Source organism: Gopherus flavomarginatus, chromosome 3 (assembly GCF_025201925.1).
Source record: "Gopherus flavomarginatus isolate rGopFla2 chromosome 3, rGopFla2.mat.asm, whole genome shotgun sequence".
In the NCBI taxonomy this organism is placed as follows: domain Eukaryota; kingdom Metazoa; phylum Chordata; order Testudines; family Testudinidae; genus Gopherus; species Gopherus flavomarginatus.
Genome location: NC_066619.1, coordinates 120939719 through 120963596, shown reverse-complemented (window position 1 = coordinate 120963596; position 23878 = coordinate 120939719). Strand labels below are relative to the sequence as shown.

The window sequence follows — 23878 nt, the reverse complement described above, 5'->3', positions numbered from 1 at the left end:
CAGATGAATTTTGATTTTATTAGTCTTTCTGTATCTAATTGCTAACCAGGCACAAGGATTGATTGCAAAGAAATAAATGTCTGCACTAGAAATACAGGGGGCAAATTCTGCCTTGACTTTCACCTGCTGAGGTCAATAGGGTTGCACTGAATGTTTTTTTAAAGCTTAATGTTCAAAATTTAAAGCTAGAAAATGTTTTCCTGGACATACACTGCTACCTCGCTATAACACGACCTGATAGAACAAGCGTTCATGTACAGCGTGGTAGCAGCAGGGCTCTGGTGGCGCTTTAAAGGGTCCAGGGTTCCAGCTGCTGCAGTGAGCCCAGGGCTCTTTAAATCACCACTGGAGCCCTGTCACTGCTACTCCAGGGCTGCAGCAGCGGGGCTCCGGCAGCGCTTTAAAAGGTCCAGGGCTCCCCCGGGGCTGTGGCAGCAGGCTCGGCTGGGGCTTGGGCTCCCTGCGGCCAGAGCACTGGGCTCTTTAAATCACCGCTGCAGTCTTGCCACCGCTACCCTGATATAATGGCGCTTCGCTTACAACGCGATAGGGATTTTTGGCTCCCCGCGACAGCGTTATATCGGGGCAGCGGTGTACATGCAAAAAAATCTGTACACGAAGAGGGAGAAGAGCAACAGAAGGTTGGAAGAAGCCAGAGGAGACCTGTGCAAATGACATGGCTCTTTAATTTACAGCTTTATCCAGCGTAGAGAAGTGGTTCTCAAACTTTTTTTTCCACAGATCGCTTGAAAATCGCTGAGGGTCTCGGTGGACCACTTAATGATCTTTCCAAATGTTGTTTGTACCATTAGCTAACTATTGTAAAGCACTTTGGATAAAATAATAACAATAATAATTAACACCGTTTGAGAACCTCTGCAGTATTGTACTTGCAATCTCAGGTGTTCTATCTCTACAGCAAAGAAAACGTTATAGGAACAATGCATACTTAGCATGGTAGAAAAACAGTATTCATAATACATAACAAGAATTGAGCAAACTGAAATAAGAATGCACTAGTGAGGGAGTTTAATTTTTTGAGGTGATATAGCCACTCTCTATAACTGGCTTTCATAAGAGAAACTAATTATAATAAGAAGAGCCTGTTCCCTTAAGGAAGCAGTTAAAATGGTTCTAGGTACACTACGCGCTTTCAGCTTCTCCTAGTGGAACTGTCTTACTGTTATCAACCTAATTACATGGGGGCCACTGTGTTACAATCATAGTTCAGTGGTAAAAGGCAGTTTCATGTCTGGTTTCACTCTTGGAATCTTGATTTCGGAGAGGCATCCTTCCCACTGTTTCTATGACTGTTACTGCAGGCTGTTACTGCAGCCTCAGCCACTGTTACTGCATCCTTCCCACTGTTTCTATGGCTGTTACTGCAGCCTCAGCCCTCGAGAGAGGATGTTTGTTCCCTCTCCAGCCTCAATTCTAATTGAAGCTAGATCTTTAAAAGAAAAAATAAATGTGATCTTGCCTCTCCCCCCATATCCCATGAAGTTTAACATGAAAACATTTCTTTGTACGTCACAGTAGAACACAGGTCCAGCAATAAGGGAAATGCTGCATTCATTACACCTTTTAGCTCTGATGAGGTTATTGACTTCTAGCTTTTATTTATTTCAATTTAATTTGACAGTTAGGCCAAATTCTACCCTCAGCGGGAGCTGTGTGCACATCCAAAAGGAAGGATTCATCCCAGAGTTATCTGCTAATTTCAAATCAGTTGTTTCTGGTTGTAAGCACATGAAGAGCAAGGTTTGTGAGTTAGCTGGAGCACCTGGATAGATCTCTAGGGAGCAGTGGGAATTGGCCCCCAGCCTGGACAGGACAAATATGTCGCGAGACATTAGGAAAACCAATTGGTAGAGTGTTTTTTTGAATGTCATAGGAACTCTGCGTCTCCTACATCAAATTCTTGCTCATAATAGGAAATTCTGTTAATGGGCTTGTGTTTTTGAGAAGTCTAATTCTGACACAAGGCCATCCCCATCATTCCTTTGCTTATCAGTTCTGCTTGCATCCTACTTCAACTTTAGTGGGCTAGCCAGTGGGAATTTTTAAGACACCTCAACTTTGCCAGCACAGCAAGCAGCTTGGAAAACCCTTATCATACCTCAATGACTCCGTTTTCAAGCTTGGGTGGTTCTCCACAAGACACCGGATGGCAGGTAGGTAGGTTACCGCTCCAGTCTCCTGTGGCCTCACATGTCCTTTTCTTTTCTCCTTTGATATAGAACCCTTTGTAGCAGCTATAAGCCACCACGGCTCCAAAGCTGTAGTTGGCTCCACTCGCATAGCCATTTCTAATACTCGGCGGTTCCCCACAGCGAACTGGGATGCACTGGATAGTCAAAGGAGAAGGAGTCCACTGCCCACCTCTGTTGCACTCAATCTTAGCAGACGTGTTTAGGACAAAACCTTCCATACACTTGAAGCTCACGGCTGAACCAGCAGGAAATTTTACTTTATTAACTGATTCCAGGATGGTGTAGGACACTGTGGGAGGCCTCTCACAAAAATCAGCGATGCAGTGGGGCATCTTCATGCCAGCAGGAGGCACCCACTTCCCCTGAGCATTGCAAAACAGCTTGGAATTGTCCTCCAAGCTGTAGCCATCTGAGCAGTAGTAATAAGCTATATCGCCAAACAACCGATGGGCGCTCTCTGGGGAAGCATGTTCCACATGGGGAGGTTCATCACAGGAAACCGCCAGGCACTGCTGGTGACTCATACTCCACTCACCACTGGCTAAGCATTCTACGGTGTCAGGGCCAATTAATGTGTAGCTGTGGATCAGGAAAAGACCAAAAACATACGGTGTTAGATTGATAGCTGAAGGGTTAAGCCACCCCACATGCTCTGGAAAACTCTACAAGCAGAGCTCCCTAGAGCTGAGATGGGTCCACTTTAGACAACAGTCGCAACTGTAGTGTGACTGTTTACTGCTTAGATACTACACCAAGAACTGCTATAGGAAAACCTATTATCTGTGGAGAAATAGGTAGCCTGGCATTCCGGACACACAGCAAGACTTTACCTTTTGGTAAAGCTTTTCCACCACAATCAGAACAACATTTACAATAACAATAAACCTTCCCCACCAAATGGCAACAAACCAAAAACTTCTACCAAAAGCAGAGCGTCTTATAACTAGAGAAGGAAGAAGAGTTGAAGACTCTCTGAAATCCTGCGGGGTTCTTGCTATGCCAATCTAATTGAACTATGAAGGACTCAGCTATCATGGAAATAGGTATCAGTACAAAATCCTAAGCTAGTTAGCTAAAAATATTGTTGTTAATGGGTATATGTTGTCATTCGGTAATGACTCCTCCATAAGAAACCACCAACATATATAAAAAGAAATACTTTTAAAATTCAGTATGACTTGGAAATTGTTTCAAATCCTTCACAAATACTGCAATTTTAACATGTAGTCAGTGGATAATATTATATTTAGCTAATCAGCCTTTGGGATTTGATCATAAGCAGCACTTCATGCTGCCAATTGTCCCACTTAATCTGCAGCTGTTTAAACACAAAATGTGTTGTCTGTGAGTTTATTTAAAGTCTTACATTTTCTGTGATGTGTTCAAACAAAAAGAGGATGAACAACAACCCACTGTGAAAGTCTCTGATGCATCTTTGTAGCTGAGGGTTGGAAACTGACTGTTTAGATTGTGTTGGCCACATCTGTAAAAGTACGTTAACTTGTCTGCAGTATTTATTTTCAGACACTGTTGGCTGAGGTTCCAGGAAAAAAAAGCACATACAAGTGCCAGTTTTTAATATGACCCATCATTATATTCATTGCCATAAAGGTGACAGTTTTTTTTTCCAAATACTTTTAAGCTGACCTGTTTAAAATACTTGTACCATAAATAACAAAGCATTTTGAGTCTTAGCACAATTAAGAAAAAGAAAACAAAGAATGTAATGTAATTATATCAGACACAATGTTGAAGATTTCAGCTTGGAAGGGGAATGATTATACATTTATTTTGTTCCTTTCATCAAGAAGGAGAACAAAATGGTCTATGAACTTAGACCCTGACTTTGCAAAGACTTAACGTGTGTGCTTAACTTTATGCACTGAGTAGCTTTAATGACTTCAACGGGACTACTCACAGTGTGTAAAATTAAGCACGTGCGAGAAAGTCTTTGCAGGACTTTGCAACCTCCTCTGGGATGAACTATGGTATATATTTTAAAATGCACAGAAGTACTACACTGACAGAAAATGAAGGACACTGCATAGCTGGAACTGCAGAGAGATGTTCATTAAGGTGGAATGTAATTCACCCAAATTAGAATCTGGCCTTTACACCAGGATTAATATCCCTGCTCGCCAGTGGGAGGAAGGCTGTCCAATGGTTAGGACACAGCCAAAGATGTGGGAGACACGAGTACCATTCCCTGCTCCACTATGGACTTCCTGTGTGACTTTGGGTAAGTCACTTAGCATCTCTGAGCCTCAGTTCCCCATCTGTAAAATGGGGATAACAGCACTGCCCTGACTCCCAGGGGTGTCGTCAGGATAAACACATTTAAAGATTGTGAAGTGCTTTGAGATCTACTAATGAAATAGTCACTATTTATTTTATTATTACTCGGGTGAAAAGAGACATGGGATCCTTGATTTTACAATACGTCTCCTCTCAAATATGGCACTGCCAGCATCACACTATACTGGGGCACTGTTTCAATAGTGACTAGAGGGAAAGGGGCTCTAATTGAATTATCAGTATTACTGCCTTCACCAACGGGATTTCCCTGTAGTGCTCCCATTCAAGTCTGTATCCCATCTAACTCTAGCCAGTTTCTGAAACCTGACAAATGGGCTGAGGAAATGGGCTAGTTTTGACACATACAAACTTTCCACTTCACAAAAACTGTCAATCACCTTTCAACCGAACCAATAATTAATTAATGAGTATTAATAAAACAGTCATGTTCTTAAGAGCATGTGACCTCAAAGAATAGCATTAGGACATAGCCTTACAATGAGTGAGCTGCTGTGTGGCTTGACAATTTTTACTCATTATGGGGTTTATTCTAATAGTGCTAATGTACATACCCTTCCTTACACGTATAAGTGACTGTGTTGCCAAAAGTAAAGTTATTCCCACTGATCACAGCATCTTTGATGGCAGGAGGGGATCCACAAGAGACAATTTTGCAGACTGGTGGTATGCTGTTCCAGTTAGCTGAAGCTTCACACACAAGTACTGGGGGACCCTGTAGGCTAATAGAATTAAAGGTTATTATTAAACTGTAACTTCAGTTTGTATGGGAATGGGAACAGAAGCCGGGAGCTCCTTCCAAATACCTTCTAGCTGTAATCCTAGCCCCAGTGAAGTCATGGGGAAGTTTGCCATTAACTTAACTGGGGCCAGGATTTTACCCTCTGTTCATAAAATATACGGCTAATCTTGTCAGAACAAAAACAACAAGGAGTACTTGTGGCACCTTAGAAACTAACAAATTTATTGAGGTATAAGCTTTCCTGGGCTAAAACCTACTTCATCAGATGCATGGAATGGAAAATACAGTAGAAAGATATATATACATACTACGTGAAAAGATGGGAGTTGCCTTACCAATTCTAACGAGACAATTCAATTAAAATGGGTTATCATCAACAGGAGGAAAAAATCACTTTCGTAGTGGTAATCAGGATGGCCCACTTCAAACAGTTGACAAGAAGGTGTGAGTAACAGTAGGGGAAATTAGCATGGGAAATTAGTTCAGTTCTTGTAGTGACCCATCCACTCCCAGTCTTTATTCAGGCCTAATTTGATGGTGTCCAGTTTGCAAATTAATTCCAGTTCTATGTATGTATATCTTCCTACTGTATTTTCCATTCCATGCGTCTGATGAAGTGGTTTTAGCCCATGAAAGCTTATGCCCAAATACATTTGTTAGTCTCTAAGGTGCCACAAGGACTTCTCGTGGTTTTTGCTGATACAGACTAACACGGCTACAACTCTGAAATTTGTCAGAACAGCAGGTGATCAGAACTACTAGAGGAGAAAACTGACAGTCTATTCTGGTCTGGATTGCTCTACTGATGCATATAAAACTTCCATTGAAGCAAATGGACGTTTTGCCCACCTATGGACTGCAAGATTGTGCCATTAGTGTTTGGATTATTTATTCAGATACCACTGCAATGCGCACCTGCAGAACTCTGAAACTTCATTCACCCAAAAGACTAAGGAACATGTTGATATTTAGATTACTTTTCAAAAAGCCATTCATTCCCTGTAGGATGTTAAAGGTTTTTGCTGGTTGAGGGAAGGCCTAAGATATTAAACTTAGCTGATCTTTTGGTTTCTTTAACTACAGTAACACCAAGGGATAGGCACAAAATGGCACAGTGTTATTCAGGCACAGTATAATTCACCGGCAAAAGGCCATCTCCAGTGCTAAGCTGCGGCACATAAGGTGTGTGGCGCTGCCAAAGAGGTGGGCTCTGCATGGGCTTGGAATACGCCGGTGTGAAAAAGAGCACATGGGGTGGACGACAGAAGGGACTGTATCTGTGCTTGTACAGATGCCACGACACCCAGCATAGGGTTGGGGTGTGGAGGGTCATTGCTTGAAGTGGTGACTACAAAAGGGAATGGTGGAGTTCATCTCCCAAACATCCAGGCAGGATGGCCACAAAAAGCTCAATTATTTAGGCTTTATGCAGGTATTAAAAAAAATAAATCACACATACTACACAAAAGAGCCTTCAAAATACACTGATGGAACTGGTATTTGTGAAACAACACTATACATTAACTGTAATTTTCATGTAATAGATATCCTCTGTAAAAGAAGCTATGATCTATATGATATATATTGTCTGGTTGGCCTAATTCTGTAGTGGTAGAGAAAGCTTCCATTTACTTTAGTAGGAATTATGCCCAAATTAGGAGTGCAGGATTAAGCCCATACTGTAACTATAGGGCCCAATTCTATCCTGCCTTGTAGTATAAGTAGTCATTTACACCAATTGAAAGTCAGCACAATGTATGTGTAAAAACACTACTAAATAAGAATCCTCCATTCGCTTACACCAGTGTTATCATTTCACACCTGTATGTGCTCATTTGGACAGATGTGAATAATTGCACAAGATGAACGGCAGAGGAGAATTAAGCCCAGAGTATGTATCTATGTCAGTATAGGTGTGTGTTTGCAACAGCTATAGATAATATTAAGGATTTTTTAATGTGCACAGTAGGTAACACGATTAAAGCTATTTATTTTAATATAGTGGGGTTTATTCATTTTTAATTGTCTGCTAATATCTGTTTACACCAGACTCAATCCACAAACGTAAAATGAAAACTCAAGCTTAAAATAAATCACTATTTTACTGATTTTATTCATTCATTAGAATGGCTACAATGGTCACTTTAATTTACAGAAGACCATTTTTAGCTGGCATTTTAAGATCACTGCAAAATAGTAATAAAAATAATTTTGCATAAACATTAAAAGCTAATTAAGTGTACTGCAGCCTTTCAGGTGTAAAGAACTTTTAAATATAGATCTGATATTGGGTTAATTTCCATATGTTTGAAATGTGCTTTACAGCTTGGTGATAAAGAGAATGAATTAAACATTAATAAGATGACTGATGCTACACGAGCTTCCCACAAGTGTTGGTATTTTGTGTGGAACACAGAAAGTACCTCAAAGATGAAAAAAAACCCTTAAATCTATTGTGTTCCTCTGACACTCTCTACAGCAGCCATGAATTAGCCATTCCAGCAAGTCTTTATGTTTCATCAGCATCTTCACAGCACTTAAAGTGCCTGTGACTCGACTCTAAAGCTTTTACCTGTATCCACTGTTACACGTATATGATGCAGTAGAAAGATACGTCAAGCCACTCAGTGTGTATTTTCCATTGTTTATGTCCTGTGGGCTCGGACATGTTACTATTTCACAGACAGGAGGAGCATGATTCCAAGCACCGCTAGCAAGGCATGTTGTTTCCTTTTCACCCATTAGATTGTATCCTCTGTTACATCTGCATTAAAAGAAGAAAATCACTATAAAATACATACATCTTGTTTTTACTGGATTCTCCCCAAGCATCCCTTTCCTCCCTCCCACTCATATATATTACTAAGTACACAGGATTAGCTAAGGAAATGCTCCCTCATCCCAGTAAAAATCGATGTGATTCCTAGGGATCATATTTTCAAAAGCACCTAAGTGATTTATGAGCACAAATCCCATTTACAAAAGTGACTGAGATGTTGAGGTGCCTAAGTCCCATCCGTTTCCAATGAGACTCAGGCTCTAAAGTGATCAGCTCATTTTTCAAAATAGGACTTAGACTCCTAAGTCGCCTAGCTGCTTTTGCAAAATTGATCCTAGGTCTGTTAGGTCTTGTAGGCTCATGCCTGAATAGAATGCAAAGGACAAAAACACAGAGGAACATTGTGGCTTTAGTCTTTAACTAGTTCTTATATTGTGGATGTGTCCTCAAGTTCCTTCACCATCCTTCTGGCCAGTGGGTGGAAGGATGGAGTTATACTCCATGTCCCAGGAGACAGTATGGATGGGAATAGTATTTGAGCTAATGCTGAATATTTCATTCAGAATGTGTAGAAATGCCAAACAAAGAGATTTCACTAAAAAAAGCTGTTTCTAGGAGAAAATAGGAAAAATTTACTTGGGCCCAATTTGCCAAATTTTCACAAAAAATGTAGGTTTTGTACCCAGATTTGCAAAGCAAAAGGGAATATTCCCCAGGCCTGTTTAGTATTTATGTGTCTTTTACAGAGTGCACAGTGGACACTATTAAAAACACAACATTTCCTACTCTGCAGTGACTTCTGTGATATCCTGGCCATTCAAAGACCCTCTTAAAACTCTTCCTTGACATGATGCCTACAAAATATTTGGCAATCATTAGGCACCAGTGTGCTGAGACCACAGCCTACCATGCTAGCTAGTATTGTCTCACTGTTTCCTCTTGCTCTCCCATCTGTTTGTCTGTATCCACCTGTTGATTTTCGTCTTATACTTAGACAATAAGCACTTTGAGGCAGGGCCCTAATTTTGGTCTGTATTTGTACTGCACCTAGAGCAATGAGGGCTCACAGGTGCTACCTCAATACATATAAAAATAATAATACAGGATGATACTGGGGCACCTGGGTTTCTGGGGTGATGAACGGGGAGAGATTAAGAGACCCACTATACAGTACTAGCATTATTTCAAGGGCTTTGTTAATATATAGCCCATTATGTGGAATAAGTAAAACATGATATACTAACTACAGAATGGGTGTCCAGATACAGTAGTCTGCAATATTCGTTTTCTACTCTGCGTATTAAAATAAATGCAACCTAGTATTGTATAATTTGTGAACCCCAGAAAAGGATTCATGGGTGAGTTTTGGGGTGGATTCTGTTCCATTACTTTTCCCCAAACTTTGTGCGGGTCAATTACTCTCTTATTAAATCCAGTTGTTTTTCTCATTTGCTTCGAGACTCTGACTACAGTACTGCTCCAAACACAATGACTCTCCTACCTGTACAGCACCTTCTTGCCATAAGTAAAATTTGAGCCCTCAATGGCACCATTTTCTGGAATAACTGGACTACCACAGGATACAGCTTTAACAAGAGAACATCAGAAATAATTGTTTAGACAGCACAGGTCCAAGATGGAGACAAGAAAATTCCATTTTCGGTGGAAATGCCTACTAGGGCTGACTCCCATTGGCCTTACTCACACAAGTCCGTGCAATGAGGACAGAGTAGGGACTTGCTTGAGTCAGGGAAGCAGGATTTGCTCTTCCAGGAGTAACTGATTTTGCTCTAGCTTTATTAGTTAATTATTGGAAACATCTTGTTTGCTTTCATGTCATGCTTTTCTCCTAATGCATGAACAAGAAGCTGGGAGGACCTTCGTCATCCTAGGAAAATATATCATCTAGGCAAGCAGATGATTCATTGCCTAAAACAGAACCTTGCTACGTTCTACTGTCCAGAGCGTCTGCTTTTGCACACTCATGCTTTGTGAAAGCAGAGTCCTTTTACAAAACAACAGTTCAGAAAAAGTAGCCAGCTCTTAGAGATTTGGAAGCACAGGAGGAATGGTACACGGATGCTTCACATAGCTCAAGAGATCCCTTGAAAAAGGTGAAGACCTGATGGGCTTCTTTTTGCTGGTTGGCCACTGCGCCACAGGACTCCAGGAGTACAGTGTGGGGGTGGGGGTAAATGCAAGGGAAAAAATGGTCAGAAAAGCAGGCATCTTGAGAGGAATCACTGATTATTAAAGAAACATTCCCAATTTTCCTATCTTACTGCACAAAACAACAACAATGATGGTATATAACATCTAGTTTGATGTAAGTTATAACTTTCAAATGGATCCTAGGGGGTACACTTTAAACCAGGGTTTCTCAAACAGGGGTCACCACTTCTGTAGGGAAAGCCCTTGGTGGGCTGGGCTGGTGTGTTTACCTGCCCCATCTGCAGGTCCAGCCGATCGCGGCTCACACTCGCCGCGGATCACTGCTCTGGGCCAATGGGAGCTGCTGGTAGCAGTGCGGGCTGAGGGACGTACTGGCCACCGCTTCCAGCAACTCCCATTGGCCCAGAGCAGCAATCCCGTGGCCAGTGGGAGCCACGATCGGCCAGACCTGCAGACGGGCCAGGTAAACACATCGGCCTGGCCTGCCAGGGGCTTTTCCTACAGAAGCAGGGAACCGTTTGAGAAACACTGCTTTAAACAGAAGAGCTGTAGAGCAAAGGATCACCTCATTTTCCGTCAATGGTTTGAAGACAGTTGCAGCCTCTGGAAATACTGGATTCTGTGTAAGCGTGTGGGCAGGGCCAGCTCCAGGCCCCAGCTGAGCAAGCTCGTGCTTGAGGAGGGGAGCGCCATGCTGGGAGTGGGCTGCGCGCTCTGTCTGCCCCAGATGGTGCCAGGTCTGCATCAAGGCCGGCAGCCCACGTCCTTCCCTTCCCGCCAACCAACAACTTTCAATTCACCTGCAGGCGGGAGCGGCACGGAGCCCTCCCGGCAGGTGGCGCGGTGGGGGGAAGCCCTGGCCAGCCCCTTCTCTCTCTCCTCCCCACTCCCTCCCCTCCCCATCAGCCAGGGCGCTCACAGATGCTATTTTCACCCAGAGATGGATTATTGAGAACACAAGGTAGTCTTGCCATCAATTTTATGGACTTTCAAAAGGCATTCGATAGCATAAATAGAGAAACAATGTGGAAAATTGTGGCACAATATGGAATTTCAACAAAATTAATCAACGTTATGAAGGCATTCTACGCCAGCTCAAAATTCTGCATTAAAATGGAAAATGGACTGAGTAAGCCATTCAGCGTCAAAACAGGTGTAAGGCAAGGGCATGTCCTGTCTCCTTTTTTGTTTATGCTAGTCATCGACTACAGATTAAAACAATGTGATGGTGATACATATGGCCTAAAATGGAACAATTCCAGGCTATTTGATCTAGACTTTGCTGACGACATCACTTTTATCAGTGAAGATGCCATTGAACTTCAAAAATGCACAGACCAAGTAAAAAGTAATGGAGAAGATAAGTTTGAGATACAATGCAAAGAAATGTAAAGTCATGTTAATGGGGACTTCAGGGATAGAAATCAAAATTGAACAGAAGGTGGACAATTTTACGTATCTTGGAAATACCACCAGCTAAGATGGTATCAATTCCGAGGAAATAAGAAGAAGAATCAGGAAGGCAAATGCTGCATTTGGAAGACTCAAAAACATCTGGTGACTCAAAAACATCTCCCTCAAGACAAAACGGAACATGTACAAAGCAATTGTTATTGCCATCAAAACATATAGCAGTGAGATATGGCAACTCACCAAGAAAAATATGCAAAAGCTGGATACATTTAATCACAAATGTCTGAGAAGAATATTGGGAATAACATATAGAGATAGGAAGACGAATGAAGAAGTCAGAAAAATTACTGGACAAGGCACCTGTCATAAACAGATAGTTAAGGGTTAATAGAACAGGAGTACTTCATGTCTCTTTTAACTGTAAAGGGTTAACAAGTTCAGTGAGCCTGGCTGTCACCTGACCAGAGGACCAATCAGGGGACAGGATACTTTCAAATCTTGAGGGAGGGAAGTTTTTGTGTGTGCTGTTAGTGTTTGGTGGTTGTTCACTCTGGGGGCTCAGAGGGACCAGACGTGCAACCAGGTTTCTCTCCAATCTCTCCGATACAGGCTCTTATAAGTTCAGAATAGTGAGTACTAGGTAGATAAAGCGAGTTAGGCTTATGGCTGTTTTCTTTATTTGCAAATGTGTATTTGGCTGGAAGGAGTTCAAATTTGTATTTTGCTGAAAGGATTTTAATTTGTACTTGTATACTTAGGCTGGGAGGGTATTCCCAGTGTCTATAGCTGAAAGACCCTGTACCTATTCCATCTAAAATTTACAAAGATAATTTTTACTGTTTTTCTCTCTTTAATTAAAAGCTTTTCTTGTTTAAGAACCTGACTGTTTCTTTATTCTGGTGAGATTCCAGGGGATTGGGTTTGGAGCCACCAGGGAATTGGTGGGGAGAAAGGAGAGAAGGGGGAAAGAAAGGTTATTTTCTCTCTGTGTTAGGATTATTTTCTCTCTCAGGGAGAGTCTGGGAAGGGGAAAGAGAAGGAAGGGAGGAAGGTGAATTTTCCTCTCTGTTTTAAGATTCAAGGAGTTTGAATCACAGTGATCTCCCAGGGTAACCCAGGGAGGGGAAGCCTGGGAGAGGAAACGGTGACGGAAAGGGTTTACTTTCCTTGTGTTAAGATCCAGAGGGACTGGGTCTTGGTGGTCCCTGGGCAAGGTTTTGGGGGGACCAGAGTGTACCAGGCGCTGGAATTCCTGGTTGGTGGCAACACTACAAGTACTAAGCTGGTAATTGAGCTTAGAGGAATTCATGCTGGTACCCCATCTTTTGGATGCTAAGGTTCAGAGTGGGGAATTATACCATGACAGCACCCTTTCACAAATAATCTACAAAAGAAGACATTAGTGGTTGGGACATGTACTGAGAATGGAAAAAAGAACGCTTACCAAATACTGCCCTTGAACGGAAGCCAGAAAATGCAAGAGGAGAGAGGGGAAGATGGCGAATAATATGGAAACAAACAGTTCTGAATTACATCAAGCACCTCAATGGGAAATGGGAAGATTTGGAGACAAGGGCAGTTGACAGGCAAGGATGGCAAATGTGGGTAGCTCAGTGTGCAGCAAAGCACAGGACGGACTAAGGTAAGGCACTTAACCATCCTGAAGTGACTTCCTGCCCAGATCTGGACGTGTTAGTAGTAAAATGTGGTTGTGTTAGTAGTACATGTAAACCCTGACCCTAAAACCTGGGTAGATGTATCTACTATGGAAGAGGTCCACTCTACCATAAAGAAACTGTGAAGTGAGCATGCTGCTGGACCTGATGGCATAACACCCACACGCCTCAGGTGTACTACAGAGTCCATAAGTGTAGCATTATACCAATCTTTTGTCTGGGCTTTGACTACTGGGAAGATACCAGCAGAGTGGATGGAAAGAATCATCCCCCTACTGGAACAAGGCCTGTGCACTGAGTGCTGTCACTACAGGCCAATAACTCTGCTTTCTGTTCCCAGAAAAGTTTTTACACTTGTCCTTCTTGCTCAGCTCCAGCCTCTTCTTGTGAAATATCGCTGCCCTGAACAATTGGGTTTCATTGCTGGACGATCTACAATGGACGCTATACTTGCTCTTCATCTTTTATCTGAGATCCATTGCAAATACAATTGTCCTTTAACAGCAGCATATGTAGACTTAAAAGGAGCCTTCGATTCTGTTGATAGAGCTGCCTGGTGGAAGGCCCTAGGGCCATTCCTGACATCCTTCTGAAGTTAACTTAAGACCTACATAATGACTATAGGGCATGGATGTGATGGGAGACGCATAGGTCCGACAGGTTTCACACTAGATCTGGGATGAAGCAGGGCTGTGTCCTCACCCCAGGCCTATTCTGCCGCATAGCAGTTTGGCTCCTTGAACATGTCTCTGCTAATACCAGTGTAATTGCCGGTTCAACTTCTTTTACCGACTTGGACTATGCAGATGATGCCGTCATCTTCAACCAGGATGCAGATGACCTTAAAGATGCACTAGAGAGCTTCCAGCTCAGGGCAGCTGCCCTTGCACTAAGGATTTCTTAGGCAAAAACAAAAATTCAGAGTATCGGTGCAAAAGTTGTGATACAAGACATCTGTGCTGCCAGACAAACACTGTAAGTAGTGAATGATATCATCTGTTGAGGCAGTAAAATTGTCATGGATTGATGGACACGCTAAGAAGAATCAGTTTAGTAGTCTGAGCTATGAAGGACCTGCATAGCATCTGGAGCCAAAAGGTGGCAAAATTATATATAAATACGGACTTATCAAACCTCCATACTTCTGATCTCTTATATTGATCTGAAACATGGATATTGCTTAACAAGACATCGAGAGGATGGAGGCATTTTATATGCATTGCCAGTGGCAACTACTGAGCATAAGATGGTTTTATTTTATCAGTAATAGGGACGTATCATTGAGAACAGGCCTTGAGAGGACTGAAGTTATCATCAGTCACTGCTGGCTTGTACTTTTTGGACATATAGCCCACCGTGGAGATAAAGTGTCTGCTTGAGGTCAGCTGGGGACATTGGCCAGCCACAGTCTAGTAGCAGCCACAGTTTGCAATGATCCTGGCTGCACTGGATCAGTAATAACCCCGGGAAGCTTTCAGACGCCTGGAATAAAACCATACAATGTGGCGATGAATATTCAGCGCTTTGAACCTTTGCTGTATTAGCGTATTGTTGTCGTTGTTAAGCAGGAAGTGACACATTGCTTCTGGGGACACCACCTGCCTTCAGTTCACCAAAAGTTTGATGAACTGGAGGTGAATAATTGGGACTGTGACCTATAGATAAGCCTGATGTGAAGTGGTTTTTCTGGTGATCCATCCACCTCTACATACAAAGCCATTCCAATTCCCTTTTTTCCTTCACTGTGCTGTAACATCAACTGTTGAATTTCCTTTTAGTAAACAAACAGGAGCCTCCTAAGACAATACCTTCACAATATGGTATCAGGTGGCTCCACTCTCCAGACTGCAAACATGTGACTCTAGTCGCTCCTATCAACTGGAAACCCTCTTCGCAGGAGAAAGTAACTTCACTACCAACAGTGTAATTGTCACCATAAGAATGACCATGTTCTGGATTTCCTGGATTCTTGCACTTTACTGGTTCTGTGAAAGCAGACATACCATGAAGAGCGCGTACTAATAACAGGCAGTGCAGCATCACTAAACACGACTGCTTACAAACAAGTTGAGTGACATTTGTCTGGGCATTTTGTGAAAATCAGACATAAAAGAATGGGGAAAAATATCTACCGTATATACTTGATCATAAGCCAGTTCATCTATAAGCCGACCTTCCCAAGATGGATAAGTAAAAATGGAAAATTTTTATGACCCATTCATAAGCTGACCCTATAATTCAGGGGTCAGCAAACTTTGGCTCCGGGGCCATCAGGATAAGCCGCTGGTGGGCCAAGATGGTTTGTTCACCTGGCACGGAGGCACGGAGGTAAACCTAAGTAAACAAAGTGTCCCGGTGCACCAGCTGCTTGCCCTGATGGGCCAGGACAGCAACTGGTGGGGAAATTTTTTTTGGGGGGGGAGAAGCTGGGGGTAACCCCACCCCTAGTGTGGGACCCCACACTCTCCCCATCCCATCCCTTCCCACCTTATCTGGGGAGGGCCAGGGGAGGATGTCTCTGGCCTGGCTGGAGCTATCTGGCAGGCCAGACCGCGCGGCACGGGTGCAGCCTGCTCCTGCAGCACGGCCACAGCCTGCTCTGGTGGGTGGGGCCGAGCGGCACGGCTGCAGCCTGCCAGTCCCAGAGCTGCAGCCTGCCAGTCCCAGAGCTGCAGCTGCTTTGGAGGCTGGGGGGAGAGCAGCGTGGCCAGAAGCGGAGAGACTTTGGCTCTGCCTCTTCCCTTCTGGCTTTGCTGCCTTTGTTGGGGGAGTGGATGTGTCTCAGCTCTCCCTCTCTATACCCATTCATAAGTCGACCCCCTTCTCTGGTGCTTCCCGTTTTTACTAAAAAAATTCGGCTTATGAACGAGTATATATGGTATATTTATTTTTAAGAATCTCCTCAGCTTTTCTCTGTTCCTGAGGTAAGCTGGGTCCACTATAAGATTGGGCAACTGAATTAATTTCAGTGCAGTTGAGACTTCTTGCACTGGGACTTCTTGCATTAACAAGCTTCAAACTCATTTTTTCCCTCCACGGGAGACAATGTTGTCCTGGTATACAGGGCACTGGACTGCAAGTCATGTGACATTTCCAAATCTACCACTGCACTGGCATTTGACTGTAGCAAGTTACTTAGGTCAAAATTTTCAAACTTCAGGGCCTAACGTTAGGCACCTCGATCCATATTTAGGCACCTACATTTTATGTATTTCTTTCTGCATTTGAAAGTGCAGGTCTGCTTTGAAGCATGATGCTATAAAAATGACAATGTGGGGATGCAAGTTTATTGTCTTGTGATTTCTAAAGTAAATGTGCTCAGGTTATAAGAAATGTTTGTTATGTTTTTTTTTACCAGCGATCTCTTTACCACAAAGAGGCACTTAACCTACAAAGCGAGCGTAAGCCTCCTTTCCCATCCCCAGGTAGCTGAAAATTTGATCTCATTACCTGCACATTTTTTTCCATCGCCTGTATGAGGAGGGATGCAAGCACATATGTAGGACCCATTTGTATTCAGGCAAGAAGCATGCTCATCGCAATATGATCCAACAGCACATTCATCCACATCTGCAAAAATAAATGTCTTGAGGGTAGTATTTGTAATGAACATCGTTTTCAATTTACATCACTCAAAATGTCTGGCAGAAACATTTAAAAGCCCACCATTAACTGAATCACTTCTCTGATGCATTGTAACAGTGGAAATAAAACCAGAATAGTAAAATGGAATATTTATACAAACAGTTAATTTAGCACCAAATAAAACACTGCCAACATGAGGAGAAACTGAAAACAGTCTGTTACTCCACACTCATGGAGTACTCCCACTGAGTCCAGGAAATGTCCTATTATGACAATTATTTTGTTTCCAGGAAGGCAAATGAATAGGTGTTTTAGTTCATACTTAGAGAGATGTGTACCCTAATGATTTGGGCAAAAGGATAGGACTGAGGACTCTCGCACTCTAAAATCTACTCTAATCCCTCTTTGTGTCTCAGCATTCTCATCTGTAAAATGGGAGACATGATTGCTTAGCTCACAAGGCAAGCACTTTGACCATAAAACAGAAACGGTCCTTTCTGTGCTGAATAGACTGTTACTACATTAGAAGCCTGCTAAGATGTTTGGAGTTGTCTGATATTGGAAAGGTTAAAATGAGGTAGAAATCTATAATTACTATTATTAATTATGTGACTTATGGTGGGGGAGGGATAGCTCAGTGGTTTGAGCATTGGCCTGCTAAACCCAAGCTTGTGAGATCAATCCTTGAGGGGGCAATTTAGGGAACTGGGGTAAAAATCTATCTAGGGATTTATCCTGCTTTGAGCAGGGAGTTGGACCAGATGACCTCCTGAGGTCCCTTCCAACCCTGATATTCTATGAATGATGATAGTGCCTAAGAATCTCTATAAAAGATCTAGGCCCTGTACCAATAATCCAAAAAGAGAGACAGTCTCTGCCCCAGTTTGTTTCATTTCATATTCTAATCATTGGCTTTCTACTGTGCAGAAACGTGCTTGGTATGTATACAGGTTACATATTGTAGGGAACAGTTCAAATCTATCTCATTGAAAAATCCCCAGCCTCAGGGGTTATTCCTTATATAAACCAGATCCTTTTGGGGCAGGAAAATTCTTCATTAAGAACTACTCAACAGAACAGTTGTTGCATGGGCTCCATAAATGCAAACACATGGCTGTGCTTATTGTCAGCAAAGCATTTATCCAAGTCTCTGCAAACAATGCAGAGTGACTGGGCAACAAATAAACAAAAGCAGGGCTGTCTACTCCTTAGGAGCATGTACTTATTCTCAACCATTAACCAACAATCCAATACAAACAATAATTCTAAATGGAAAAGGTTTTTCACATTGGTGCATGGCAATGAAAAATGTTAAGAGATAAAACATATGGGGAGTCTAATTCCCAACTGCCTTGCACGTACTGTAACCAACTTATACCTGTGTCAAGAGAGCTCAGAGTGGATATAAAATGCTGTCAACTCAGAATGGTAGGGACTGATCCTTCAACGCTCTGCACCTTGTGCAGTTATTTACACTGCAGCAATGGGCATGTAAATCATTACTATTCTGATCTTGTCATATTTTACATCCACTTTAAGCTGGTGTAAATGGCTGCATAAGGTGCAAGGCAATGAGGAATCAGGCATGCTGTTTTCCCCACCCAATGCACTCTCACTTTTCACCCGTGCAAATGACTACACAATGTGCCAGGCAGTGGAGATTCAGACTCCTGGCATGTAGTGCAAGTCTTGGCTTCCAACATCCTATGACTTGGGTTCCGAGCCCTCCAGAAACTATGGAAGGGCCCAGATATGGTGACCTTAGGACCAGTTATAAAATGGACCTGTTTTCACAGGCTTTTTCTGTGAGGGAAGAGAATAGTGAATGGGTAGAACAACAGATGGGGTGAGATCAGTTTGGAGATTGTAAAGGAGTCTTTTGGAGGCTGTGCTATGCAATGGAGGTCATGCATAAAGGGAGCTTATGCTGGATTGGAAGAGTTTTGTCTTTGCTTTTAACATCATGTTCTTTGATGACTTAATTAGCCTAGTCTGTGAGTTGTGCACTACAAACGTTAAAATAAAATCAACACAATTCAAATGTAAACCACATGGGGCCCTATCTTGCAAGTCTTACCACTATCAAACTCCCAGTGGAATCAAAGGGAGTTTTGGGAGAGGAAGAGGAGCAGAGGTTAGCCTGTAACATCAATAATACAGACACGTAAGTGACATATCTCACCAAGGCAAGATGGCGAGATGCCATTCCAGCTTCCATTGTCAGTGCAGAACATCCTTGAATCCCCCAACAAATAATAGCCATTATTGCACCGATAGGTAACTGTGCTACCCGCAAAGAAGTCCTCAGCAGAATAAAATCCATTTTCTAAAGGTGGAGGCACTCCACAGCTGATTCCTACACACCATCGACAAGGAGAGTAAAAATGGGTTAGCCAATCAGACACATTCCATGAACTACCTCTTGGCACCAGTGCAGTTAGCACAAGACTGAACTCCTGAAGAAGTCAAATACATGCCTGGTGTAGCTCCACTGAAGTAAAAGAAGCTATATCGGGGACAATTTTGGCCCTTAAAGTTTAGCTTTTGCAGCTAGGATTTTCTAGTAATGGGCTGTGAAGAAAAAATGCACAGCGAAGACTGTAGTGAAAGAGCCTCTGAGGATTAATACACTTTCTCTGCATATGAAAACATGTGTATGCGACTAGAATGTTCATAAAGGTGAAGGCCTGACAGCCCTAGAGACTGAAGTCCTCTGTTTGTCCACAGAAGAGGGTCAGCACCGCCAGCAAAAAGGCAAGTTTCTCCACACATCTCTAGTCAATGTCTCAACTCAGCTGCACAAGGGACATGTCTCAAAGTGAAAGGGAATTTCCGGCTCTATGCCAGAGGGTGCCAACAAGGCTGCTAATCAGTTTCAGGTATGGGGATGTTTTTCAATTCAATTCCCTACTCTGCCACAGACTGTGTAACCGTGGAAAAGTCACTTAGGACCAGAGTGCACTGGGAGCTAAGTGCCTATAAATACCTTTAAAAATCTGGTCCATAAGTCTCTCTGTGGCTCAGTTCCCCGCCTGTAAAATGGGTATAACAGCACTTTCCTACCTCACAGGGATATTGTGAGGATAAAAACACCACAGATTGTGAGATGTTTGATATCCTGATAACAGAGGCCATGTAACTACCACAGTTAGATAGAACTGCTGTCAATGTCATGAATGATGATAGCAAAGGATGAATGTCAGGGGAACAAGACACAAGCCTTTGACAGCAGTAAGGAAGGATGCAGGCTGCTATGCTAACACAATCTACTCACTTTCACAGCGGGGAAGAGGTCGAGTCCATTGTCCCAAATTTAGACAGTGCTGGACAGAGTTCCCCACTATTTGGAAGCCTGGATCACAGGAAAGCCTCACTTTTGACCCTGGCTTTAAATCAGTTGATGAGGCCCGCAGATGAGGTATGGATCCTTCTAAGGATTGGCAATCTGAAGACAAAACACAAACACAACAGAGTTAGCCTTGAATCAAAACAAATGAATTTGTTATTTAAATATCTGTGATGCTGCGCGCATTTATCTAGGAATGATATTAATGGAAAGTGTTATACTATAAAATGTATATATTCTTTCCAGCTTCAAAGAGCTTAACTACATCAACATATTTGAACTAAAAGATATTTCCAAGCAAAAGGAGAAAACCAAAAGGTACCATAATATATTCAAACTATTGTGAGCGTGAATGAGTGGAAAAATCCTCCATTTGATCCAATATCATCAGTCATCACTCTTTCAACATCTCAATACAGGAAGCCATAAATCTCTGTTTCAGATTCCAATGAACTTTTGTTATAAAACACTGGAATTTTAGGCATGAAGACCGAATGTTCCAACCATTAAATTATCAAAATAATTTATTCAAGGCTAGTAGGACAGGGGTCACAATATAGCACATTTAACCTTATATAAAGTATTACTGTGTTATTATTCGGAACAAAAACACTTCTAGGAGATAAAGTTCTAACCAGCACAAAATATGCTCCTGTAATCTATCTTCACTCTTCCAACAACCCCAGGCAAGAAATCTGGCCAAGCCAATACATTTCCTTTTTGCAGTTCTTCTGGACAGGAAGTAGCCAGGGATTTTACCTAAGGTTCAAAACACATGGTTAGATAGAATTTGCTAACTAACAGACAGGTTTTTTGTAAGAAAAGGACACCTCTCACATCTCCAGTACTGAACCTAGAATCTGATTCAACGCCCATTGAGTCAGTCAGAGTCTTTCCATGACTTTAGCTGGCTTTTTGGGCAAGCTCACAGGTATTCTGCTCTTCTTATTTGTCTGGATCACCTATTGTCTGGATCACCTATTGTCACCAGTGCAATGGTGGAGCACTGTAGCAATTTACTATGGGGTGGATCTGACAGAAGAGTATTGTCCTACAGCTGATGTAGGAAACGTGTCAGTTTAAACACCTCCATGTATGTCTATTTGGCAGGACAGTGTATTTACCCCACAGGTTCAAAAGAAGATGAAGAAAAGAATATGAGCAGATTCTTAAGTATTTGTAAAGGGAAACTTTTACCATTAGAAACAACAGAATACGAATTTTGAAGAGTGATGGTCCTGAAATAGTTTTATTTCTTGATACCCAATTTTCAGGACAGAAAACACAACACGAAGCTTCAAAAAAAAAGACAATTCCTTGTTTCCAGGATTGTTTCTGAATTCCTTAAATAAACCAGGCTGTGACTTTGCAAAACATGATAGGCCAGATTTTACACAGGCCATAGTTAACGGGAATTAACCAGAAGCAGGACTGGGCCCTATTGCACGTGAGCGCTGGATGTGAAATTGGGATGCATGAGGACAGGATAAAGGAACTGCTACGTTGTTAGATAAATGGATGGCTAGATAGCCTGAGTTGGATGCAATTTTTTTGATGGAACGGTTTTCCATCCAAAAATGCAGTTTAGTCAAAATGGCAACATTTTGTGGCAACATGTAGATTTTGACAGAATTTTCAATGGAAAAATGTCAAATCATTTTGACTTTCTCATTTAATTTTGACAAGACAAAAACATTTCGATTTTTCTCCTTTTGAAACATTTTGTTTAGACTTTCAGATTCTATTAACATAGTGATCTTATTATATGTATTATTACATTTTATATTACATTATGTTCACTATATTTCATATTTTACAATATATTATGTTCTGATAGTATTAACACTTAACATTTTGAGAGTTCTGAATAAAAATTAGGGGAAACTGAAGTATTTCTTTCTGATGTGGAATGAAAACTAATTTTGAAATGTCTGACTTTCCCATGGAAATGTCAGATTTTCCAGTTCCAAGCATTTGTGCCTGAGGGCAGCAAAGTTGTGTACCATAACTCAATCACACAATGAGACAATAACTAAATCATAACCAGAATGTATATCCAATAGATTAAACTTCATTAATGAGAATCAGTCATTGTTTCCCTGAGTAGGATGTAGCCATGACAGTATTTTGAGCCATTTACTATAGTTATGACCATCAGGAAATATGGAACAGAGATACATAGAAAGAATGCACAGATGGTGCACCTCAGCATTCCCATCATCACTCAGCAACGGGAGCATGTGGTTCATGGCGTTAAGTTAAACAGCATAAAAAGGCTAATAGTGGACTGCTTTTGATGGGAAGATTTATGGAACAGCAATGGAATGCAAAAGACCTTTACTCCTCACCATGTTAGAATTGCCACAACTGCAGAGAGGCATTGCAAACCTGAGCAAACTGCCTTTCTGCAGGAGGTGGCAAGGTGGCTCCATTTGATAGTGTGATATCAGATTTTGACTGAATGGATATTTTGAAGACCTAGAGACCGCAACTGGGTGATACAAGGGGAAAATCACAATGCTTTCCTGTGCACAGTGAAATGGAGGTCATCTGATTTGTGTCGAAAACTCTTTATGCAAGTTCTGTTCTCTTCATTGATGGATTTCTGTTAATAACACACTAATACTATACATTTATTTTCTCCTTGCAGTTCAGTAGCCAAGTAGAAATATACTGCCCTGTGTCAAGGACCTCAGCCATGCATCCTTGTACAGTGTGGGAGAAGGATATATATTGGTTTAATGGGGGTTTTCCTCAAGAGATATGGACACTCAAAAAAGTTAACATTTGCTGTTGTGACCTGTACATGCCTGGTAAATGTTTGACAGAGGACTGATTTATTTTCTGCGTCCTTTCCTTTCCATAAAATTGTAAATACAGGACGTTAGTCACCAAGCAGAAGTGATCTGGGGCAAAAGCCCAGGTTGCACAGTATGCAGTCCCTGAGCTTAAGTGTTTAGTAGAAAAAAATGTAGATAGGTTTGTGACCATGGGATGCCATGTTAGACATTCAGCAGTGACCCCAAACATGGTCCTAGTGCGCTGAATGCATCATCCTGCAGGAGAGGCTAAGGTTCTGTTGGACACACAGAAAGATTTTTAACTCTTTGAAAGTGAGGGTATTTATGGGCTTTTAAAAAAATACATAAAACTTGGGATGATTAGACAGTTGAGTGAAGAAAGTGGAAAGTAAGGTCTTGCAATCCGCCTTCACCAATTTCACTGTGGTTAGCAGGAAAAGAAATTAAAATAGTTCCTGGAATAGAGTCTAAAAGCCCTTATATAAGCTGTAATGCCATAACCTCACTGCAAAGGCCCCATTCAGTATATTACAGCTCTCCCGAGCTGGTCTAAGACAGAAGCATTGCTCTCAGCCAAGAAGCTGTTGAAAGTGATAAATGCCCTACAGAAGACAAACGTGCAGTAAAAGAAGATTAAGGGCTTCCATCCCTCTACTAGGAAGGGCAGAAGTACCTCTCTGAAGGAAAATGGATGTTTAATTAAGAAAACATGTTGATGGCTGAACTAGTGCATTCCATGGCTGTGCTGAGGAGCAACCCTAGTAATTCCCTGGTGCAAAAAGGAATGTTTTCTATGGCCAGATGCAAAGTTGGATTAAAAATTGCGAAGAATAAGGAA

General features: G+C 42.0%; 1 protein-coding gene across 3 annotated transcripts in view; it reads right to left on the bottom strand.

The window, feature by feature from the left end:
• SVEP1 (sushi, von Willebrand factor type A, EGF and pentraxin domain containing 1) overlaps positions 1–23878 on the bottom strand; it is a 180153-nt gene that overhangs the window by 54424 nt on the left and 101851 nt on the right. For all 3 annotated transcript variants that reach the window (XM_050942935.1, XM_050942936.1, XM_050942937.1), the window contains 9 exons: positions 20875–20998; positions 20168–20338; positions 19076–19249; positions 16759–16878; positions 15117–15293; positions 9549–9633; positions 7841–8032; positions 5081–5248; positions 2120–2792 (listed from right to left, as the gene is read on the bottom strand). In XM_050942935.1, coding sequence (XP_050798892.1) covers positions 2120–2792; positions 5081–5248; positions 7841–8032; positions 9549–9633; positions 15117–15293; positions 16759–16878; positions 19076–19249; positions 20168–20338; positions 20875–20998 — 1884 coding nt within the window. The remainder of the gene's footprint in view (positions 1–2119; positions 2793–5080; positions 5249–7840; positions 8033–9548; positions 9634–15116; positions 15294–16758; positions 16879–19075; positions 19250–20167; positions 20339–20874; positions 20999–23878) is intronic.